The sequence below is a fragment of the Natrix helvetica genome (assembly GCF_964273705.1).
Source record: "Natrix helvetica genome assembly, chromosome: Z".
Classification (NCBI taxonomy): domain Eukaryota; kingdom Metazoa; phylum Chordata; class Lepidosauria; order Squamata; family Natricidae; genus Natrix; species Natrix helvetica.
Window position 1 is genome coordinate 138,605,509 of NC_138554.1, and position 19,403 is coordinate 138,624,911.

Consider the following 19,403-nt stretch of genomic DNA (forward strand, 5'->3'; position numbering starts at 1 on the left):
TCACTTAACGGCAATAATTCGCTTAACAACTATGCCAGGGGTGTCCAGACTTGGGAACTTTAAGACTTGTGGACTTCAACTCCCAGAATTCCCCACCCAGCATAGCTGGCTGGGGAATTCTGGGAGTTGAAGTCCACAAGTCTTAAAGTTCCCAAGTTTGGACACCCCTGGCTTAGGCAGTGCTGCCCCTGGCTGAAGTCCAAGCCAAGGCCTGAAAGTGCTGCTACCTGCCTTATGTTGCCTGCTTACCTCCTTCCTTCTAGGGAATTTCCTTGTTGCTGGACAGTGAAAGGATCTACCAGTCCAACGAAGGGACTAGCTACTCTCTGACCCTCTACAACGCTCGGGCCGAAGATGGAGGGGTCTACGCTTGCATGGCTAAAAATGCTGGAGGGGAGGTGGTCTGCAAAGCAGAACTGGTGGTGCAGGAAGGTAGGTTGACTTGGCGGTTTTCTTCTCGTTTATTCTTACATTTAATTCCTTCCTTCCTCTCCCTCTCTCCTTCTTTCCCTTCCTCCCTTGCTTCCTTCCTCCCTCCCTTGCAAGAGAAAGGTGAGGGAAAGACATTAAAGAAAGAATCAGATCAATTCTGAAGCTTCAGTTGTTGGCAGGCAGTCCTCGAATTACAACCATTTGTTTAGGGCAGGGGTGTCCAAACTTGGGAACTTTAAGACTTGTGGACTTCAACTCCCAGAATTCCCCACCCAGCATAGCTGGCTGGGGAATTCTGAGAGTTGAAGTCCACAAGTCTTAAAGTTCCCAAGTTTGGACACCCCTGCTCTAAAGCTACATCAATGGATAATTCAGTATTTTTCTGATAGCTTAACCTGCTTTTAGTTAGACACCAAAAAGTAGTCAGCGAAAGACAACTATTCAGGAAGTCTTAAAGTTCCCAAGTTTGGACACCCCTGAACTATGCTAAATCAATCATAAAATCGGGCAGGATTCACTCAACAACCACCTTTCTTAGCAACAGAAATTCTGGTCACAAGTGTGGTTATAAGCTGAGGACTATCCACAGACAAAGTTACACCTGTAGTAGTTACTGTGCTCAGATGGGTATTTAAGCATTTCTGAAAATCCCCCATTTGCATCACCTTGGCCTGTAGCTATAGTTTATTATTAATTAAATCATTAATTATTATTAATTAAATTTGTGTGGTGTCCATCTCGAATCAAGAGATCCTATTTGTGACTGGCTCACTCTCAGATGATAACCACCCAAAAAGATCGAACTGAAAACTATTTTGCTGAAATTGTTTCAGCTGCCCTACAAAAGATTGCAAAAGCGCTTAAAACCAGATATGTATTTATTTTATTTATTAAACTTTTATGCCGTCAGTATTCATGACAGTTCAGCAGATCCAGCACAGGCAATTATCAGATGCTCCTAAATCTATTATATGCTGTTGTAAGCCTTCCAGAGTCACTTTAGATTAGCGAGACAGCCCAGCATATAAATTTAAGAATAAATAGATATCTTCCAAGGATAATGAGTAAGGTGCAGGATTTTGCTTAAGGTAGTGGTGCCTAGTAGTTAATGCATTCCTTCCAGGAGCTGTTTTGCAGGAATTGGTTAGGGGTCCAGTGACAGAAGGCACAAGCGCAGCATGGTGGTTGCCTGACAGGGAAAGCCTGAAATACCTTTGATTAATAATTTAGCTGAGGATATCAGAGAACCCATTCGAAAGGTCACTGTTCCTGAATCATTGAGACCCAGGTCTTTTAAGATCAGCTTGTGAGTGGTCCCATCTTGCACCGAGATTTCATTTGCAGTGCTGTTGTGAAGAGGGGAGCCGTCCAGCCACCATTGCGTGTTTTGTGTTCCAGATCCGGAGAGCTCGCAGGTAAAAGTAGCTGATTCCCCGGCAAAAATATCCATGTTCTTTAAACCAGAAACTATCTGTATTTCCTCTTCTGTGTAACAGAAGAAGAGAACACATGCAGCGGAGGTGTAAAAATGGACCATCTTTGTGTTTCTATATCATTTGACAACATGAATCATTTCGTCAGGAGGTACGTTGCAAAATTAGCACCCAAGATTAAAACTCTGCAACTGAAACCTACAAAAAACCTACAGGAGTCACTGACTTACACCCATTCGTTTTGCGATCAAAGTAACAATGGCACTGATTTTATTTCTGTTCTGATTTCTCACAAAGCTGGCAAGATACAGCTCTTAGCTAACTAATAGACTCAATCAAGAAACCAACTCGACAAGACTAAAATTACTTTTATTCATGTTGATTTATAAGAACAGGATCTTGAAAAAGCTGGCTGTGCTTTACCACAGGTGTCCCCACCTTGGTCCCCTCTTGGCCACCAGGCCATGTGAGTGGCTGGCCAGTGCATGTGTGTGTGTGTGTGCACACGTATACACACACACACACACACACACACACACACTTGTGCTAATGCTACCCCGAGCATCATGTGAACTTCACGTGGGTACGAGAATCACTGCAACGTCTCTGTGAACTGGCGGTGTTGTTCGCGCTTGCGCAGGTGTGAGTAAAGGAGCCTGCCCCTTCCCTCAGGCCACCAACCCGGAAAGGTTGGGGACTCTGCTTCGTGTCACCCTTATATTCATGTGAATTAGAGAGAGTGTGTCAGCCTGAATCTTTTGCAAACATGTTCTTGTTTTCAACTTAAACTATGTTTTCCTCCTTGCTACTTTCGTAATAGATCTGGCCTATCTCTGTAAAGGTCACCTTCCTTATTTTCCATGGCATCTCATCGGTTCCTTAAAAGCTTTTAGCAAAAGTGGACTGCAATAAAATAATGGGAGTTTCCATTTGGTCATTCACTAAACAAATAAAATACAGACATCCATGGATGCAATTTTCTTAGCCACAATATGGAATGTTCTTCTTTTGTTGTACTTTCCCTCCCTCCCAAATACTAACCAGGCCTGGCGGTGCTTAACTTTTCAAAATCATCTAAAATCATACATTAATCTTTTTAAAAAAGTTATCTCACACCAGAACCGCAGAAGCAAACTGTGGTAAGCATCCTACATATTAGTCAGAGGCGGTATTCAGCCGGTTCTCTTCTGTTTGGGGGAACCAGTAGTGGCGGCTGTGGGAGGCTTGGCCGACCTGCCCCGACGTAATGCACGACCTTCTGCGCATGCTCACATTTGCGAACCAGTAGGGAAAATAAGTGAATCCCACCACTGATATTAGTCATCTATACAACAAGATGGTTTATAGGCCAAAGATGTTTAGGATCATTCATTTTTTCAGATCCACTGAACTCCCCGGACTAAATTACAAAGATTGATTTGCCTCCAAACCTAGTTTAATAACAGGAAAAGGCACAAAACAGATGCATGAGTTCCATTTTTATGTATAAAAGTAACCTTAAAAAGAAACAACTTGAAAATGAAGAGGAATTCCTTGGTCTACGTAGCAATGGGATGGCCTATCTTGAGGTTCACTGATTAATTGTTATCACTGACAGGAATTTTCCCCTTACTTCTCTGCTGGATTTCTCTTCAATAATCTTCTACCCATTGCTTCTTATCCTCTCCTCAGGTGCTTTGGAGAATAGAATCATAGAATAACGGAGTTGGAAGAGACCTTAGAGGTCTTTTAGTCCAACCCTCTGCTTGAGCAGGAGACTCTATTCCATTTTGGAAAAATGGCTGTCCAATCTCTTCTTAAAAGCCTCCAGTGTTGGGGCATCCGCAACATCTGGAGGGAAGCCATTCCACTAATTAATTGTTCTCACTGTCGGGAAATTCCTCTTTAGTTCTATCTTAACTGAATCTCTCCTTGATTAGTTTCAGTTTGTTGCTTCTTATCCTGCCTTCAGATGTTTTGGAGAATAAGTTGACCCCCTATTCTTTCTCGCAGCCACTCAAATATTGGAAGAGTGCTATCATGTCACCCCTAATCCTTTTCCTTGTTAGGCAGTTCCTGCAACCATCCATCATATACTTTAGTCCCCTAAACAAGGATGATTGTCTTTGTTGCTCTTCTCTGCACTTTCTAGTCTCAATCTTTTTTGTAATTTGACAAACACAAAAGGACACAGCATTCCAACTGTGGCGTAACCAGTGCAGTATAAAGCAGCCCTAACACTTCCAGAGGTCTTGATACTACGCTTCTGTTGACAAGTTGACAACATAAAATCAACTGGCTGCAGCATTCACAAAACACAGATAAGAATTAGGAACGTACCTTGTACATATACCGAGGCTGTGGACAGCTCGTCTCTGGTGCTGCATGTATACGATCCACAATCCTCTGGTTCCAAGTCATAGATGATCAGCTCAACCATGGGGCCTTTTTGCTTCATCTCGTACTTGACACTGGGCTGAAGAATGAGGGACCCTTTCCACCACTCGACGGGAGTGTTGGGACTCGAGATCTTGCCACACAGGACAGCTTTCCCTCCGGTTTCTGACTCAATGTTTTGCAACCCTTCTTCAAAGAATACAGGTAACACTACCGGGAAGAAATGACACAAGCATTGTGATGCTCATTGCAGACAATAAACAATACCTCTACAGGTATTCTTTAGGGTTTTATGTCAGAAGCATCACAAAATAAGGCATAGTACAGGTGGTCCTCAACTTATGACCTCAACTCAGCCTCAAATTTTGTTGCTAAGTGAGACATATGAATTTTGTCCCATTTTATGACTTTTTTGCCACAATTATTAAATGAATCACCACAGTCATTAAGTTAGTTACATGTTTGTCAAGTAAATCTGGTTTCCCCTTTGACTTCACTTATCAGAAATGTGAAGGAGGGGAAGTTTCTCCCCACCTTCGATTAACGAGGTGCGGATCGCCGCCCTTCCAAGAAGCATATCTCTGAATAAGTAGAAAATAAATCCCGAGAACATGTTCTAATGAAAACAACTTTAATATGAAAATAAAACAAAATCTTACTATCTAATTCTTACATTTTGGCAAGAGCTATTGTTGCCCACCTCCTCCAGTAGGTACAAGAATGTGTGACGTATTATGAAACGTGTTAGGAGACATGCGCACTAAATCATTGTCAGATAAGAAAAACACTTCTACAGTATAACTCAGAATAGAAGCTCAAGTTGACAAACCAAAATAACGCAGTGACAAGAAAGTCACAAAAGAGGATCATATGACCATGGAACACTGCAACCATCGTAAGTACGAGTCAGTTGCCAAGTGTCTGAATTTTGATCACGTAACCATGGGAATGCTGCAACACTTGTAAGTGTGAAAAATGGTCATAAGCCATTTTTTTTCAATTACAATGTAAAGTTAAACTGTCACTAAATGAACATAAAATTTAAAATATAAAATTTAAGATTAAAATTAAAATAATCTTGCCCAGAAACTAGCAACATCAATTGTGTTCTGTCTGTCATGCTGCCATGAAGTCCTTAAGTCTACACCGATCAGGGTCCAAAAGGCAGGCATATATATGTGTTGTTGTCTGCATCTCATCACAATTGCAAAGAGCAAAAGCAACCAGATAGCCCCATGCAGAATGTTTCTAGATCTTGATGTACCTGTGTACAGTCTACAGATAGTCCTCAATTTACAACCATTTGCTTAGCACCAAAGTTAATCAAAGTTATAACATCACTGGAAGGAGTGATGAATGACCGGTTCTTGCACAATGACTGTTGCAACATCCCTACCAAATTTGCTATTTATGATCTTCCTAGCTGACTTCAACAAAATTTATGGGAGAAGACTGATTCACTTAATGACTACTTGATTTACTTAACAGTCTCATTGGTTCACCTAACAGCCATGACAAAAAAAAGATTATAGAATAGGTGTGACTCACTTAACAATTGCTAAGCTTAGCAATGAAAATCTTAGTACCATTTGTGGCTGTAAACTGAGGACTTCCTATATAATCCCCAGCAAATTCATACATTGGAGAAAATGATTCCAAGAAAGCAAATGCAGCTACACATAAAGGAGGAAGTCACTAAATGAAACATGGCCCCTCCCAAGGAAAAGTAAGAAGAAGAAGGACGTGTGGGACCCTGGATGCTCTCTGAGCTTGGTTATTTTCTGGCAGATATTTTATGATCCAATTAAGTAACATCATCAGTGCTAGAAGGGAGTGTGGTTTGCAGAGTGGAGGAGGACTGTGGGGTCTTTGGTGCTCTTGGGGCTTGCAGACATTTCACAACTGAACTAGGTAACATTATCAGTGCTAGAAGCTACAACCCCATTCCCTTCTAACACTGATGATGTTACCTAGTTGGGTTGTGAAATGTCTGCAAGAAAACAATCAAGCTCAAAGACCACCAAGGGTCTCACAGTTGTCCTCCTTCCATTCTGCAACCCTCCCTTCCCTTCTATCACTGATGACAATACTTAGTTGGGTCATGTCTGCAACAAAACCACCAAGCTCAGAGAGCACCGAGGACCCCATTGTTCAACCCCAAGCTACAATCCTCTCTTCTATCAAAGATAGACATCCCTGGAACTTGGGGAGAAGGAGCTGATGTCGTGACGATACGGACGTGTGATCTCAGAGCTCCGAGATCACAGCCGATACTTTTACCACTGAGTGGTCCATCTGGACCTAAACCATCCCGAAGAGACAGTGACAGGGAAGAGTACGTCTTGCTGATCTCAGGGTCATCGCAAAGTCCCTGATCCAAGAGAATCTCTTCTAGTCAGCAATAGAAGCACAGCCCCAAGCTGCTGAAGTCGGGACAGCTCCGCAACCGGAGGAAAGCAGAAAGAGAAAGTGTGTCCAACTGGTGAGGAAATTTTATTTTTACAAGAGACTGCCCAAAAAAGATTAAAACCAAATTAAATTTGTAAAGAAAAGAAAATAAGCGGCGAATTTAAGCTATTTTGGACAGTGTGTTATCTTTTTTTATTGTCTCCTATTAGGTTGGTGATTGGTTTTTTTTTGGAATCCATTGGAGATTAATACATTTGTGAGTTTGTATAATTCAGTTTTCAGGTGGTCTTTGTCGGCTAGGCGTTTGGTTCTGGAGATGAAGGTCTTGGCTACAGAGTTGATCTGTGCAGGGTGGTGATGGGATTGTGCATTTAAGTAGCGGTTGGTGTGTGTTTTTTTCTGGTAGATGGTGTTTGGGTTTGTGTTCAGATTTGTCTAAGTTTGTGTTCAGATTTGCCTTAGACAAATCTGAACACAAACCCAAACTCTGGCTTAGATATGTTGATGACACTTTCGTGATTTGGCCACACGGGAAGGAAAAGCTGGACAACTTCCTCACACATCTCAACAGCCTACACCCCAAAATACAATTCACCATGGAAATAGAAGCTAACAACCAACTTCCCTTTCTGGATGTCCTAATCTACAAAAAACCCAATGGCTCCCTAGGACACACCATCTACCAGAAAAAAACACACACCAACCACTACTTAAATGCACAATCCCATCATCACCCTGCACAGATCAACTCTGTAGCCAAGACCCTCATCTCCAGAACCAAACGCCTAGCCGACAAAGACCACCTGAAAACTGAATTTCACAAACTCACAAATGTATTAATCTCCAATGGATTCCAAAGAAAAACAATCACCAACCTAATCCAAAAGGAGACTCCCCCAAAAAACCAAGACACAGAACAGGACAATGGCATCGCCCTCCTCCCTTACATCAAAGGCACCACAGATAAAATCAGCAAAATTGTCCACAAGCACAATATCAGGACAGCCTTCACCACTGACCAAAAAATTGCCAACATCTTAAGAAACCCCAAAGACAAAATCCAGCTAGAAAACCAAGGAGTCTACAAAATACCATGCAAAACCTGCCCGGCAATATATATAGGACAAACAAACAGGAGAATAAATGCACGCATCACAGAACACAAAAACGCAGTAAGAAAAAAAGAAAAAACTTCCTCCCTTTTCCAGCACCTTAAAGCTACAGGACATGAAATCAAGGAGCCAGGTTAATCTCCAAAACAGAACACCTCAACAAGAGAATAATTATGGAAGCCATCGAAATAGAGAAACACCCCCACAACATGAATAAACGTGATGATACCTCCTGCCTACCAAACATCTGGAAACCAGCCCTAGCCAATAAACGAACACCACCCACCACCCAAGCCGTTAAAATACAAAACAACAATGCACACACAACCAGCACCAATCAGCACCAATCTACCAATCATGATACAACCACACAACCAATCGTTCCACCTACTGAAACAAAGCCAGCACTCCATCCCCTCCCACCAAGATATACAGAAAGACGGCAGCTCCGGTCACACTTTAAGACCACAGCCTGAAAATGACGAGTGCGATCTTGCTGAAACATTGCTGGATGATATTGAAAATAGACAATGGAATGGCATTATGTGGTTTTGCTTTGAATTTTGGAATATTTGTTATAAAGGGATGTTAAAACAACTATACTCATATGAAGGATGAGGTATGATGATAGTAATATATAAAAATATATTTGATGTAAAATATATAATTTGATATGGATTATAGGTGATGACTGTGGAAGGGATGCATAAAAGTTCTTTGTAACCAATTGACACACTTTTTATAATTTGTAATGGAATGTGTTTTGATGGTGTTTGTTGTGTCTTGTTTGTGTCTATTTAAAAATAAATATATATATAAAAAAAGATGTCCCTGGAACCCGCTCAGCTTTTCCTACCTTTGACCTTCACCGTGGCAGTGGTCTGCTGATCTCCTGAATCACAGGTATAATCACCATCGTCCTGAATTTCTAGATCATAAATGAGAAGCTCGGCAAAGTTCCCTTCTTGTCTGATCTCGTACTTCTCACTCGACTGAAGCTTCGTGTTTCCTTTTCTCCACACCACAGGTGACATTGGCTTGGACAACTCACAACACAATGACACAGTGTTTCCTACTTCAACGTCCTTGTTCTGAAGACCTCTCTTGAAGACCACCGGCAGAGCTGAAAGAGCAGGCACTAAATGAGACCTTGTTGAGTGAAAGCCCATTAACCAGAACACAGAATAACAAAATGGGAAGGCACCTTAGAGGTCTTCTAGTCCGACCCACTCCTCAAGCAGGAGACCCTATATCATTTCAGACAAATAATTGTCCAATCTCTTCTTTAAAACCTCCATTAATGGAGCATCCACAATTTCTGGAGGCAAGTCATTCCACTGATTAACAGGTTGGTTCTCTTCCTGATTAATTTCCATCCATTACTTCTTGTCCTGCTCTCAGGTGCTTTGGAGAATAGAATCGTAAAATAACAAAGTGGGAAGGTACCTTGGAGGTCATCTAGTCCAACCCTCTGCTCAAGCAGGAGACCCTACACTATTTCAGACAAACGACTGTCCAAATTCTTCTTGAAAACTTCCAGTGATGGATCACCTCCAATTCTCCCCAAATGCAGAATGGTCGAAGATATTATTTTTTCTTGATTACCTATATGGGCAGTCCTCTGTTTACAGCCACTCTTTTTGTGAATGTTCAAAGTTACAACAACCCTGGAAAAAGTGACTTACAACCAGTCCTCGTGTTGATGGCCATCTTGATAGACCTCGACTGATGACCACAATTGGAGATAGAACTTCTGTTGCTAAGTAAGGTGGTTGTTAAGCGAGTCAGGGCCAATTTTATGACCTTTTTACCATAGTTGTAAAAGTAAATCACTGCAGATGTTAAGTGAATCACACAGTTGTTAAGCGAATCAAGCTTTTGCCATTGACATTGCTTGTCGGAAGCCACAAATGGAGATTACATGAACCTGGAACAGTGGGACATTGCAACCATCAGTTACCAAGCATCTGAAGTTTGATCACATGACCCTGGGGAGGCTGCAGTGGTCATGTGTGAAAAATGGTCCTAAGTCACTTTTTTTTCCAGGTTTATTATAACTTCAAACGATCGCTAAATGAATGGTTGTCATTCAAGGGATATCTGTATAGTTTCCATATACATAAAGGAGCTGAAAGGATACCATCAAGCAATACACTATTTTAAACCCTGAAATATTAAACAAAATGGTAAAGCGGTAAACCAGAATAGGTCTCCGAAGGTGAAATGGGCAGATGAAGAGAGAGAAACAGGATCTGGAATAAGTAGGGCAGGAGATGAGATGAAGGGGAAGTGAAGTGACAGTGAGAAGAATTAACCAATGGAATGAAGCCATCAGAAGTTGTGGATGCTCCATTGCTAGAGGTTTTCAAAGATAAGATTGGACAATCATTTGTCCAGGAGGGTATCAGGACTCCTGCCTTGGGCAGAGGGTTAGACTAGAAGACCTCCAAGGTCCTTTTCATCCCTATGATTCCATTATTTATGCCAATAGTTCTCCAATGGCTACACTAACCTTTAACTTTTAGCTTGGCAGTGGTTTTCTTGTCAGCTGCACTGCAGGTATAGTCTCCTGAGTCTTCTGGGACCACATCATGGATATTCAAAATGTAGGCATTGCCTTCAGTCTTGACTTCAAACCTCTCGCTGGGCTGGATTAGGGATGATCCTTTTCTCCACTCCACTGGGATCCCAGGTTTGGAAAGCTGACAGCGGAAGGTTGCCATGCTGTTTTCGGCTACTTCTGCATTCTCCAGCTTTTTTAGGAAGGTTATCGGTGCAACTACAGAGAAGGAAAAGAGATGTCTGTTGAGCACATAGGCCATAAAAGTCATCTCCAGTGTACAGATAGTCCTCGACTTGAAATAGTTCATTTACTGACTGTTCAAAGTTACAACAGCTCTGAAAGAAATTACTTATGACCGTTTTGCAGCATCCCTCAAGGTCACATGATCAAAATTCTGATGCTTGGCAACTGCCTCCTATTTATGATGGTTGCAGGGTCTCATATCAGGATCCCCTTTTGTAATCTTCTGACAAGGAAAGTCAATTGGGAAGCCTGATTCATTTAACAAATGTGTTATTAACTGAACAACTGCAGTGATTCATTTAACAACTGTGCCAAGACATGTCATAAAATGGGACAAATCTCACTTAACAAATGTCTCACTTAACAACAGAAATTTTGAGCTCAACTATGGTTCTACGTTAAAGATTACCTGTACAATATAAGGACTGTAATTACTAACTAATAGATTAATAGAGTTGGAAGGAACCTTGTAGGTCATCTAGTTGAACCCATTTCTGACAAATGGCAATCCAGTCTCTTCTAGAAAGCCTCCTGTGATGAAGCTCCCACAACTTCCGAAGGCAACTTCTGTTCCATTGGTTGATTATTCTTACTGTCAGAATTTTTTTCCTTATTTCTAGGTTCCTGTTAATGGCCACTGTGTAGGGCAACCAGGCAGAAGATCGCAGAGAGCATCTATGAATACCAACATGCCATCAGAAGACACAATGAAAGCTCCTTAACTGGACACAGTAATTTGAAAATTGACAGCATCCTGTAACAAGCCAAGTCCAATACTAGAGAGTTCCTGCAAGCCTGGCACTCAGACAAATGGGCCATCAACAGGTACATTGAAATGAAGAATGTTTACACATCATTTAAAAGCAATAATTAAAAATGTAAAAGATCAGAACACCTCCTTACCAAAATCAACACCCAGGTGAGCAGAGATTAACACCAAGACTGATACTAGAGACCAACAGTCAAGAAGTAAACAATACCTCAATCATAAAACTACCAACTCAGACAAACAAGCTAACAGTAAACAATAGTCTAATCAAGGAATCACCAAGAACATTACTACCAATACTGACAGGGCAAGTTACTTGCATATAAACAGACAGCAAACCCCACTTCCTTCTAGAACTGATGATGGTACCTAGTTGGATTATAAAACATATGCAAGAAAAATAACAATGCTTATAGGACCCCACAGTTGTTCTCTTCCTGTTCTTGCTCCTCCCTGATCTCCTCCTCCTCCTCTCTTGTGGTTGCCAAACTCATCTTAATTTTTTTGACCTACGTCTCCCCATGGATGTCCCTGTGGAAGACCAAGGTCCATCTGAACAATTGACTAACTTACCTTGCACCAATAACTGAGCCTGTGTTGAATTCTGACCAACTTGGAAACTGACAGTGCCGGAGTCTTCAAGGGTGACTTTTCGGAGAATGAGAATGTGAATTTTGCCTTCCACACCAATTTGATTCATTTCATTGGATTGCAGAGGCACACCTGCCAAACTCCATTGCAGGTTTTTGGCCTTCTCGTGAGAAATCACGCAGCGAAACACAGCATCCTCTCCTTCAAGAACGGTGAGGTCTTTCAATTTTTCTTCAATGGTGGCCGGTATTTCTACAATTGAAAGAGAGAACTTTTTATTTCATTTGTTTCTCTTTGAATTTACATCCCATTACATTCTACTGTTACATCCCAGTTTTTATTTGTGTTTTGCAGACATTTCATTACCCAACTAAATAACATCATCAGTGCTGCAAGAAAGTGTGATTACAGAAAGGAGCAGAAGGAGCAGGATGATCCTTGGTGCTTTTTCAGCTTGATGGTTTTCTTACAGGCATTTCATGACTCAACTAGTTAAAATCATCAGTATTGAAAGGGAGTGGTGATTGCGGAGAGGGGGAAAAGCCGGGGGGGGGGGGGGGAGGATTGTTAGTCCTTAGGGCTTTCTGAGCTTTGTTGTCTTCTTGCAGATGTTTCATGATCCAACTAGGTAACATCATCATATCTGCCAGAAAAAATCTGCAAGAAAACAATGAAGCTCAGAGAGCTCCAAGAACTCACAGATGTCCTTCCTACTCCATAAGCCCCACTCCCTTCTAGCACTAATGATGTTCCCTAGTTGGGTCATGTAATATCTGCAAGAAAAGAACCAACTCAGAGAGTCCCAAGGACTCACAGTCATCATCCTCCTCCTCTTCCCTGCAAACCCCACTCCTTTCTAGCACTGATTATGTTCCCTAGTCAGGTCATGAAACATCTACAAGAAAATGACCAAGCTCAGAGAGCACCAATGGACTCTACAAATAAATGTACAAAATAAATCAGCTAATTGGAACCCTTCACGTATCGGTCTGGTCATCAGTGTCTGATCTCAGGTGAGCAAAATTGACTCCCCCTGACCTTTGACAAGCACAGAGGCGGTGGTCTGTTGATCCTCGGTTTGACAGGTATAGTGGCCTGTGTCCTCCACTTGCGCATCACGGATAAGCAGCTCCACATAAGACGCCTTTTGTCTCATCTCATACTTGTGACTTGGCTGCAGTTGGGCAGAGCCTTTCATCCACTGGATGGGCACGCCGGGTTTTGTGAGCGCAGTGGCCAGGGTGATCGTTGCCCCTTCCTTGACTTCCTGGTTCTCCAGCTGGACTTGAAAAAGAGCTGGACGAGCTGAGAGGGCTACACCAGGGAAAGAAGAGAGAGTGTTGAGCTTTTGTCATAGATGTGATAGATGTTATGGGTTTCTAATGCAAGGAGCAGGAGGCCCATAACTCACAATTCTAACTTCAACTATCTTGGAAAATAAGAAAAAGGAGAGCCGCTTTAATCCAGTGGTCAAGGCACTAGAAACAGAGGTGGTGAATTCTAGCCATCAGAGCCAACTGGGTGATTTGGGACCAATCATCAAGAGACAGTGAGTTGTAGTCCTGCATTAGGCATGAAAACAGCTGACTTTCAACCAATTCCTGGGAGACAGTGAGTTCTAGTCCTGCCTTAGGCACAATTGACTGGACAAATCACCAGAAAATGTGATTTCTAGTGTGGAATCAGGCATGAAAGTCAGCTGGGTGACATTTAGCCAATCACCAGGTAACAGTGAGTCCTGGTCCTATCTTAGGCAAGAAAGTCGGCTGCGTGATTTTGGGCCAATCACCAGGAGATGATAAATTCTACCCCCAACCTAGGCATGAAAGCTAGCTGAATGATTCTGGGCCAGTCACTAGGAGAGGATAAGTAAGGGTAGTCATGCCTTAAACAGATAAGTCAGCTGGAACTAGTCACTCTCCCTCAGCCAGAGCTACCTCACAGGGTGATTATTGTGTGGGAAGTTGGGGGGACTGGAGGAGCAGTATGTTGAATATGCTTGCTGCCTGAGTTACTTGCAAATAGCCTAGGGTGAGACTAGAACTCCCAGCCACCTGGCGATTGGCCCGATGTCACCCCCACCTCCAGCTTTCATGCCTAATGTGGAACTAGAATTCACACTCTTCAAGTTCCTAGCCTGCTGCCTTAACCAAATTGGCTGTCTATGGTAAAGAATGCTAAAAACACATCATATCCATGCAGCAGAAGCCCCCCCCTCTTTTACACACACACATGACATTGTGCACATGTATGCTGAAGCAAAGTATAAGGCTCAGCCGCATAATGTTGCTTTCATTGTTCTGAAGAACAGCAGCCATATCTCACAGACAGCCACGAGTTAAGCAATGGCAAAAGAATAATTAAGAGAAAATAAAGGTAGTCCCCAACTTAGGTGGGGTGTCATGTGATCCTCTTTTCTGATCTTCTGACAAGCGAAGTCCATGGAGAAGCCAGATTCACTTAACAATCGTAACTAAACAATGGCAGGGATTCACTTAACAACTGGGGCAAGAAACTCACTTAAGAATCATCTTGCTTAGCAACAGACATTTTGGGTTCAATTGCCATTTGCAAACTTCCTAGCCATCTTCCAGCATGCAAAATGGGAAACACGGATTCATTGTAATGATCCACATCACTCACTGAAACTGCAGTGATTTGCTTGACAACAACACAATAAAATCTAACATGACTCCCAAAACTATAGATAGTCCTCGACTTACAACCATCATTGTGCCCAAAATTTCTGTTGCTAAGTGAGACATTTGTTAAGTGATTTTTTGCCTGATACAAGCTTTCTTGCCCTAGTTGGTAAGTGAATCAGTGCACTTGTTTAAGTTAGCATCATGGCTGTTAAACAAATCTCGCTCCATTGATTTTGCTTGTCAGTCAGTCGCAAAAGGGGATGACGTGACCCTGGGACACTGCAACCCTCATAAATACGAGTCAGTTGCCAAGCATCTGAATTCTGATCATGTGACCGCGGGGGATGAATGCAACGGTTGTAAGTGTGAAAAATTGTCCTAAGCCCCTTTTTTTCAGTGCTGTTGTAACTTCAAACAGTCACTAAATGAACTGTTGAGGACTACCCGCATACCGAGTTTTGATTAATAAATCTTTTACCTTCCACCGATAATGTGGCCATGCTTCTCCCGTGGCCAATGTCGCAAATATATTTTCCAGAATCTCTTCGAGTTACACCATAAATCTTTAAAATATGGGTCGTTCCCTGCTGACTGATTTCGTACTTGGCGCTCGGAGCAATGACTTCCGAGCCTTTTTTCCAGATGGCAGACACGTTGAGCATAGATACTTCGCATTTGAGGAAAGCTGCACTGCCTTCTTGCAATTCTAGGTTGCTCAGCTCTTGTTGAAAGTCAGGATGCGGGGCTGGAATGGAAAGGGAGGGGAGGGATTTGCAAGAACTGGTAAAAAAACCCACAAAAACAAAATAGAGTCCACTTGCAAACTTCTCGTATAGACAGGATTTAAACTGAAATCCTAATTTGGAAGCAAGGTTTTAGATTTTAGGTACATGTGAATTTCAAAAAATAAGAGGTTGGAAGTACACAGAGAGACAGGCACAGACATACATAGAAACTGTCCAAATTCAGTGACTGACAGACAGACGTGTGTGTGTGTGTGTGTGTGTGTGTGTGTGTGTGTGTGTGAGAGAGAGAGAGAGAGAGAGAGAGAGAGAGAGAGAGAGAGAGAGAGAGAGAAACTGTGTGTGTGTCAGGTTGGTGTGTGTCTCTCTGTGTGTCTGGATAACTCCAAATTCTTATTTTTTTTTTTATTCAGAGAGAGAGACAGACAGGGAGAGACAGAGACAGAGAAGGGGGGAGGGGGGGCGGACAGACAGACAGATAGTTGATAGATTTTATGTTATCTGTTTCATCTAGAATTTGCATGGCTTTTTAAAAAAGTTTTAATAATTTTTCTAGTTATCTTTTGACAGTTTGCTAGAATCACATCAACAGGGGGTAAATTTACTAAATAAACTAAAATAATTAAACAAACAAACAAACAAATAAATATAGGTGGAATAGATATGTGGGCACAGTTCATCTGTTGATAAGAATACAGAATAACAGAGTTGGAAGGGACCTTGGAGGTCTTCTAGTCAAACCCCTTGCTCAAACATGAGACTCTATACCATTCTAGGCAAATGGCTGTCCAGTCTCTTCCTGAAAACCTTCAATGATGGAACTCCCACAACTTCTGAAAGGAAGCTGTTCCACTGATAAATTGTTCTTACTGTCATTTTCTTTACCTGTTTTTCTGACATTATCCCCTTTTGCATAACCCATCAAAAACAACTGAAACACTTGACCATTTCTGATCACAATGCTTTTGATAGAAATCACCGTACCGTCCACTCTGAGCCTGGCTGTGGAAGTGTATGGTCCCACCCGGAAGGTGACTGTGCCAGAATCCTGCTGGGTGACGTTGCGGAGAGTTAATTTGTGTACCCGTCCTCTCTCGACTGAGATCTCGTTCATCTGGTTGCTTTGAAGCGACAAATCTTGCAATTTCCACTCTACATCTTTTGCGTTGTCGTGGGAGACTTCACACTCAAAGATGACTTCTTCCTCTTCCAAGACCTCTGCACTTTTCAGTCCCCGGATGATGGTGATGTCCACTTCTACAAGAGCCACCAGATCCATCAGTGACAGTGATAACATAAACCACAACATAGACCACCCATACCCTATCACAAGTGGAATTCAGCTGTGGGTTTGGTCCCAGTTGACTACAGTGCATTGTTCGACTTACAACCACAATTGGGATAAGAATTTTCATTGCTAATAAGCAAGAAGGTTTGTAAATGAGTCTTGCCCAAACCTATGACCTTTTTTTACCACAGTTATTAAGTAATACACAGTTTTAAAGTGAACCACAGGGTTATTAAGTCAATCCAGCTCCCCCCCCCCCCCCCCGCTCCCTTGCTTGTCAGAAGGCGGCTGGGAAGATTTAAATGGCAATCAATTGATCTCGGGAAGCTACAGTCATCATAATAAACCCATGCCAGTTGCCAAGCACCCAACCTTTGATCAACTGACTGTGCAATGGTGCAATGATTGTAAGTGCGAGGACCAGTCACAAGCCTCTTTTTCAGTGCCATTGTAACTTTGAATGGTCACAAAATGAATGGGTCTAAGTCAAGGACTACCTATATTTTACCAGGATGTATTCTGCACTTTCTGCAAGAAACAAAAATTTCATAGATTAGAGAATTTTCTGTTCTCTTTTATAATATTCTAGTTACATGTAGTCCTGGACTTACAACAGTTCATTTAGTGACCGTTTGAAGTTACAATGGCACTGAAAAAAAGATTTATGACCGTTTTTCACACTTACAACCGTTGTTGCATCCCCATGGTCATGTGATCCAAATTCAGACTCTTGGCAACTGTCTCACACTTATGATGGTCACAGTGTCCTGGGGTCACGTGATTCACTTTTGCAACCTTCTGACAAGCAAAGTCAATGGGGGAAGCCAGATTCACTTAACAACCGGGTTACTAACTTTAACAACTGCAATGATTCACTTCACAAATGTGGCAAGAAAAGTTGTAAAATGGGACAAAATTCTCTTAACAAATTTTTAACTTAGCAGCAGAAAATTTGGGGGTCAATTTTGGTCATAAGTCAACAACTGCCCTTATTAAAGCTGCAGAGGTCAACTTGAAGGAAAAACCAAAACCAAAGGACCTCTTGACTGAAATGGGGCTTCAGGTTCTACTTGTCATGTCAAAAGATGTTGACCAACCTCAACAAAGCAACCCTCAACCAAGGAAGCAAGTATCAAAGAAGTCTCATAAACCAAACTTTGTGCTAGGAAAAATGGGATACAGAATCCTGGAAACTGAAGAAGTAAAACACCAGGCTTCTTTTATGAGAGACAGTTTGGTCTAGTAATGAAGGCATCAGGCTAGAAACTGGGAGATTGGGAGTTCTAGTCCTACCTTAGGCATGAAGGCAAACTGGGTCACCTTGGGACAAATACCAGAAGACTTGGGAGTTCAAGTCCATACTTAGACATGAAAGCCAGCTGGGTGAATTTGGGACAAACACTAGGCGACTGCGAGTCACAGTCCTTACTTAGACATGAAAGCCAGCTGTGCGAACTTGAGACAATCACTAGGAGACTTGGAGTTCTAGTCTGCTTCAAAGAAAACGTACCATGCACAGATAATGTGGCAGATGTGGTTTGGTCACCAATGGTACACGAATATTTGCCACTGTCTAGGAGTTGCAAGTTATGAATGAGTAACTCATGGATGCCCCCATCCTGTTGGATCTCATATTTGGGGCTAGCGTGGATTCCTTCACCGTCTTTGCACCATTCCACAGGGGCTTTAGTGACTGTGACCTCGCAGTGTAATCTGGCTGTGCTTCCCTCGTCCGCTTTTTCATCCTGCAACCGTTGCGTGAATTCAGCTTTGATGACTGTGTGGTCAAAAGGAATGGAAGAAAGTAAAACAAGACCCTACTTCTATTAAGCTCAGAAATTATTAACTAAGCTTCCATCAAGTTCAGAGATCAAGAAGGACTCCATATTCCCATTCTCTTCTAGCCCTGATGATGTTACCTAGTTGAGTAATGAAACATCTGCAAGAAAACCTCCAAGCTGACAAAGCACCAAGGACCCCCCAATCCTCTTTCTCTTCTCCTTCTCCTTCACCTCTTCCTCCTCCTCCTCTCTGCAAATACTCCTCCCTTCTAGCACTGATAATGTTTCCTAGTTGAGTAATGAAACATCTGGAAGAAAACCGCCAAGCTCAGAAGCACCAAGGACCCCAGAATTCAACCCTGTACTATAAATATTGTCTTCTATCAAAGACTATTTTGAATGCCTGTATGAATCAGACCAAGAAAGATTTGGCTCATTTGTTCTATTCAGAACACACTCTGATTCTTTTCAAGCATTACAAAGTCTTTGGTTTGATTTACATTTCTGTGCCGCAAATGGCAGAAAATAGAATCATTTTTTAAAAATTAAAAAATTCGATTCAATAGCTCAAATCAGTTTCGCAATTCTACTTGGAAAGTCAGCTCAATTCAGAAACAAAATTCAGCTGAATATTTGCACAACACTATTGTGAGGCTAATTGTGGAACAGGTTTATTTCCAATTTAATTTCAATGGCACATCTGAGCAGAAGTGCACTGAATTGTAATTGCCCAGTAGATGGACAAATAATAAAATTTAAGTCCCTCTTTTTCTATATTGTTAGCTACATTGCAGAGAGAAACCTACTTCCTGCCTCAAGGTTGAACATGGTACTCACATTTATTTTTTTTAAACATTAACTAATGTTGATTAAAATCTAAAAGATAGTTTCAAGCAGAACAAAATTCAAATTGAAATGTGTCTTTTCATCCTCTCATATCATTATAAGGGTCAAACAAGTATGATGGACCATGAGAATTTTCATAAATAAATAAAAATATTTTGAGTCTTCAGAACAA

At 41.8% G+C, this 19,403-nt stretch overlaps 1 protein-coding gene across 1 annotated transcript in view; it reads right to left on the reverse strand.

Annotated features, from left to right (window-relative positions):
• Positions 1-19,403, reverse strand: part of OBSCN (obscurin, cytoskeletal calmodulin and titin-interacting RhoGEF) — a gene marked incomplete at its 5' end in the record, with an annotated part of 248,074 nt that overhangs the window by 119,919 nt on the left and 108,752 nt on the right. Inside the window, 9 exons of the mRNA XM_081970681.1 lie at positions 1,645-1,917; positions 4,185-4,451; positions 8,619-8,885; positions 10,275-10,541; positions 11,911-12,180; positions 12,967-13,242; positions 15,052-15,318; positions 16,301-16,573; positions 18,115-18,381. Coding sequence (XP_081826807.1) covers positions 1,645-1,917; positions 4,185-4,451; positions 8,619-8,885; positions 10,275-10,541; positions 11,911-12,180; positions 12,967-13,242; positions 15,052-15,318; positions 16,301-16,573; positions 18,115-18,381 — 2,427 coding nt within the window. The remainder of the gene's footprint in view (positions 1-1,644; positions 1,918-4,184; positions 4,452-8,618; positions 8,886-10,274; positions 10,542-11,910; positions 12,181-12,966; positions 13,243-15,051; positions 15,319-16,300; positions 16,574-18,114; positions 18,382-19,403) is intronic.